The sequence below is a fragment of the Nematolebias whitei genome, chromosome 11 (genome assembly GCF_014905685.2).
Source record: "Nematolebias whitei isolate Nwh7 chromosome 11, NemWhi1, whole genome shotgun sequence".
NCBI lineage: Eukaryota > Metazoa > Chordata > Actinopteri > Cyprinodontiformes > Rivulidae > Nematolebias > Nematolebias whitei.
In genome coordinates this window covers 15,613,792-15,618,813 of record NC_056508.1, presented here as the reverse complement: position 1 = coordinate 15,618,813, position 5,022 = coordinate 15,613,792, and the positions used below count along the sequence as shown (strand labels likewise).

Genomic DNA, 5,022 nt, shown 5'->3' with positions numbered 1-5,022 from the left:
AGAAATATCCTGCAGAACCACATTTATCCTGAAATGTGCAGTTTCCCTCCGTGACTTCTTCTCTGCAGAATCTTGTAACTTTAACCTGTTCTGCACAGTTTGTGGCAAAAAGACAAAAAAAGGAAGGAACGAGTCACGTGACATTGTGTAAACAAAGTATAAATCTGTTTAATTCAATAAAATATCAAGTACAATTAAAGCATTTCACCTTTTAATATTAAATAATTAGACTTATTTCATTCGTTGCCAACACTGTTACAAAGAGTTGCATCATTTCACTGCAGCACGAGCCCCCCCCCCCCCCCCCAACTGCTGCAGACACACAGTGTTCAGAAATACACAAACACACACCGACACATGTGGAATCAAGAGGGGCGCGCGCGTGTGGAGGGGGAACGTTGCGCAATCCACGCGCACCTTTGGCTCAGTCTCATTCAAAGAGTCCCTGTAAACTGGTGGTGCCGGGCCGAGCCGGGCCGGGCCGGCGGACTAACACGGTCCGGTGGCGGACAGCAGGTTGCGCAGCGTGGCCAGCTCTCGTGACAGCTGCTCCACGCGCTTCTGGAGGCGCTCGTTCTCCGCCGCCAGCTCCAGAACTTTGTGCTGCGTCTCCAGGTTGCGCATCTTGGCTTTGTCCCTGCTCTTCCTCACCGCCAGGTTGTTCCTCTCCCTCCGCAGCCGGTACTCCTCGCTGTCCTTGTCCAGCCGCTTCTTGGACTTGTGGGACGGAGACCTGCTCTTCCCTGACGGCGCAGGAGTCCCGGGCGGGCTGGAGCAGGTGGAGGAGGCGGTGGAGATGTTCCCCAGACTGCCGCTGGTGGACTGGTAGTGCAGGTACCTCATGTCGAAGCCCGACGAGCCGTTCTCCACCTTCGCCTCCTCCTGGCTGTCCTCTCTGTCCGCGGGGGCGGACCTGTAGCGGTGCGCCGTGAGTTCGGGGCTGAGCACGCTGTCCACCCGTGTCTCCTGCAGCTCGGGGTAACTCAGGGCGTATGCCTGGGCTCCCCGCGGCTCCTGAGCCGCCTCCAGCTCGTAGTTCTTGTAAGTCTGGTACGCGGCGGCTCTCTTGAGCTTGTTGTCTCCGAGGAAGTCGGAGAAGTCCCCCTGCGGCTGGGGGGGTCCGTGCAGGGCGGGGGGGTCCAGGTAGGCGCTGAAGTCGATGGCTCTCTCGCGCTCCTCCAGGCCCAGCTCCGTCATGGAGTCTCCCAGCCTCCAGTAGAAGCCGTCTCTGCCGTGGATACCGAAGCTGCCCTCCTCGTACAAGCCGGCCACTTCCATGGATGTCAGCACCCGCGCGTGGGGGCCGAGGTGACACGCGCTACTTCCGGCTGCCCCCTCAGGTGTGAGCTGTAAACCTCCGCGGTCCGTGCGTGTGGGAGCGCGCAGTCTGCGGGACTTGTGGATCGGGAGGAACTGACACAGACCTTCTTGTCTCCCGGGGTTTTATTAAGGCTGGGGGGCGGGGCCTAACCCCGGCAGGTGTGTCTCTGTGCGCGCGCGCAGCCGCCAGGACAACCTGAGCCGCTTCTTCAGGTTATTTCCCGCAAAGTGTGAACAAACAAAGTTTCAACATGTTTCAACGAAGCGACTCCAGTCAGAGTTTAGTTTGAGTCAAATCAAAGTGAAATCATTAAAAAATCTTCTTTGGCTCAATTAATGCGTGTCGCCCGCCACACACACATCACCCTCTGAGAAGAAAACAGAGTTACATTAGGTCACATCAGCAGGTCTGAGGTGATGACTCTCAGCTACTACCACACATCTTCAGCTGCCATCTTGAATCGGGCTGACACGCGCATGAGTTTTAGAAGTTCCTCCAAGTTTCATTCAAATCTGCCCAGTGGTTCAGCAGATATTTTGCTAACAGACTGGGTTAGGTCCAGGGTGTGTCTGTAGCATCAGCTGAGCGTTACACAGTTTGTTTGTTGAGGTTGATTAGCTGTGGCGGCCATCTTGAATGGGGTTGACAGCAAAATTAGACGCACATCCAAAGATTATGAGGTTTAATACAATCCATCATATGGCTGATGAGATATTTTGCTAACAGACAGACAAGGGCAGATTTCGCATGATCAGCTAATCTTCAAGTGTGCTGGGATGACTCTCAGCTACTACCACACCAAACAGGAACTCTGTGACTCAGCTCTCACGAAGTGATGAAAATCTTCAGATTAATAATCCCATGACGCTGCAGAGCAGCTCCATCCAGAACCAGCTGGTTCTAACAGAACCTCCCGGAGATCATCCTGTATAAAGGTCAGAGTGGGCGTGACGTCAGTCTGTCAGAAACACCACGGCGCGCGCACACATATCCTGAACGTGAGTCTGCTACGTCACTTCTGCTGCTCCATGACAGTCTGACACCTGAAGGTTTGTTATGAACGACTCTCTCCTACTACCACACCAAACTTCAGCTCCATGCGCTGTGTCGGCTGATGTCAGCCAGCTGTGGCAGCCATCTTGAATCAGGCTGGCTCTGAGTTTATCAGTTATGAACATCTGTTTTCCTAAAGTTTCATCACAATTTGTCACGTGGTTTGCACAGACACACACAGGTTAAATCACCTTTTGTCTTTCAGCAATAATACCCCCCCCCCCAAAAAAATAAATAAATAAATAAATAAACAAACAAAAGAACAAAACAGGATCATTCCTTGTGTCAAATCCCCCCCCCCCTAAAACAAAAACAAAAACCATGAAGAAATCTAAAACAAATCTAGTCAGTGAGAGAAATAATAAATTCAATAGAGAGATAATAATTTCTATATTTAATGTGAGATCAGGCCAGACTTTCTGCTATAGCTCTGTATCCTAAAACAAGTATTTTATTTTTTAAATATAAAATAAATGAAAACTTGCTGTAAACAGAACAAACTGTTAGGAGTCACTGCCCCCTGGTGGTCATCCTCAGCACTACATGGGGTTTTATTGAGAGTTTTCTTCCTGATAAATCTAACAAGGTTGTCAGTTTGGAGGGTTTGACTTTCATGATCTATTTATTTAATAATATAGTCACATTCCACCCTCCATAATTCAGGTCCTCTGGACAGATTCTTGTTTGTTGTAACATTTTGTCTTTTATCCAAAAGACTTCTTCTGTCTGATGAGCTGCAACAAGCTCAGTCTTTTAAATAGCACCTTCTCATAGTGGATCAACCAGTTGGTGACGGTCAAAACCAGCTGCTCACATGATAAAGGAGGACCATCAGCCTAACTATGGACTGATGGCTGTTTATTATTCACAGGAGGCTGAGTGATACTAGCAATAACAGCATTGTAAGAGGGGGACAGTTGAACCCGGAGGCCTCCACCCCTGTTTAATGATGGTTTCTTTTCACAAAGATGGCCTCCTTTACTCCTCTCTCAAACCATCGTTCCTCTCTGTCCAGGATGTGAACATCTTCATCCCTGAAAGAGTGACCGCTGGCCTGGAGATGAGTGTAGACCGCAGAGTCCTGGCCTGATGATGTTGATCTTCTGTGCTGGGCCATCCTTTTGGCCAGTGGCTGTTTAGTTTCCCCGATGTAAGACTGATCACCCTCCTGACACTGAACAACATACACAACATTGCTCTGTTTGTGCCGGGGGACTGGATCTTTGGGATGAACCAGTCTTTGCCGTAATGTATTTTGGGGTTTAAAAGCCACTGGGACGTTATGTTTAGAAAATAAACGTCTCAGTTTCTCTGATACCCCCTCAACATACGGAATGACCACTGGTCTGGGTCTGGGTTCCTCCTTTTCACCTGATGGCTGACTGGAGTCCTGTTTGGGTTTCTTCTCTTATTTCAGGAAGGCCCAGTTAGGATATCCACATTGCTCTAGAGCATGTTTTGTGGGATTTCTCCTTCTGCCTGGCTGCTTAGTGGAAAAGGATGGCTGAGCACAGATGTCTGTCATCCTGGGGACATATTAATGAAACTGAACCGTGCAGAGTCTGCAGCTCAGAGCAGCGAGGACCGTTCTGACCTCCAGAACCTGAAGAGACAAGACGCAGGACAGCAGCTGCTCAGGACAAAACTCATCTGTCCACCTCCAGGAGGAGGGACACTCTAGATGGTTTAAGAGGGAGGGGGAAGCCATTTATGGTAAACAAAAAATAAAAACACAGAAGGCTCAGATTTCAGCTTTTGAAAGAACGAATTCCTGGAAACTTCTGAAGAAACGAGAAGGAGCAGCCTGAAACCCTGAAGCTTTCAGTCTGTTCACACCTTCATGCTTGGGACCAAAGGGTCTCTGTGAACCAGACAAACCAGATCCCAACAGCTCCCATTGTGAGGAGAACAAGTTTATTCTGCATGTGAATGTAGCTGGGCGGCACGGCAGTGAAGTGGTTAAAGCTATGGCCTCTCAAAGAGAAGGGCTCAGGATCGTCTTCTTTCTGGGTGGAGTTGGGTGTGGGTTTCCTTCAGTTTCCTCCCACAGACCAAAAGACAGCATGTTAGCTTACCTGCTAACTAAACTGTCCTTGGGTGAGAGTGAATGTTTGTCTCTGTATCCCTGTAATGGACTGGAGACATGGCCAGGTGTCCTTGTAATGGACTGGAGACATGTCCACTGGAGACATGTCCAGGTGTCCTTGTAATGGACTGGAGACATGTCCACTAGAGACATGTCCAGGTGTCCCTGTAATGGACTGGAGACCTGTCCACTGGAGACATGTCCAGGTGTCCCGGTAATGGACTGGAGACCTGTCCAAGTGTGCGTGAGATGGATGGGAGACCAGACAGCGTTACTGCATGCCTTTGAGCAGCAGACAATAATTCTGTAACAACAAACATTATTAGTGGCGGTGAGTTCACTTCATAACCACAGCATACTAAGTAAAAATGTTAATTACCCCAAATTAAGAGATTTACATTAGTCTTAACTGACAGTAGCTGCATGTGAAAACTGATCTGGGCTCTGTGGACCCTCATGGTTTACCTTCTAACTGCATCTGACCTCAGTTACACACACACAGACCTAGAGTAAACAGTCATGTATGAATAGAGTCATGTATGAATAGAGTCATGTATGAATA

General features: G+C 49.1%; 1 protein-coding gene across 1 annotated transcript; it reads right to left on the bottom strand.

Moving 5' to 3' along the window:
• Positions 1–293: 293 nt before the first annotated feature.
• cebpb (CCAAT enhancer binding protein beta) lies at positions 294–1,414 on the bottom strand. Its single transcript, XM_037683918.1, has one exon. It carries the CDS (start codon positions 1,276–1,278, stop codon positions 490–492), a length of 789 nt encoding a protein of 262 aa, XP_037539846.1. The 5' UTR covers positions 1,279–1,414; the 3' UTR covers positions 294–489.
• Positions 1,415–5,022: the final 3,608 nt, after the last annotated feature.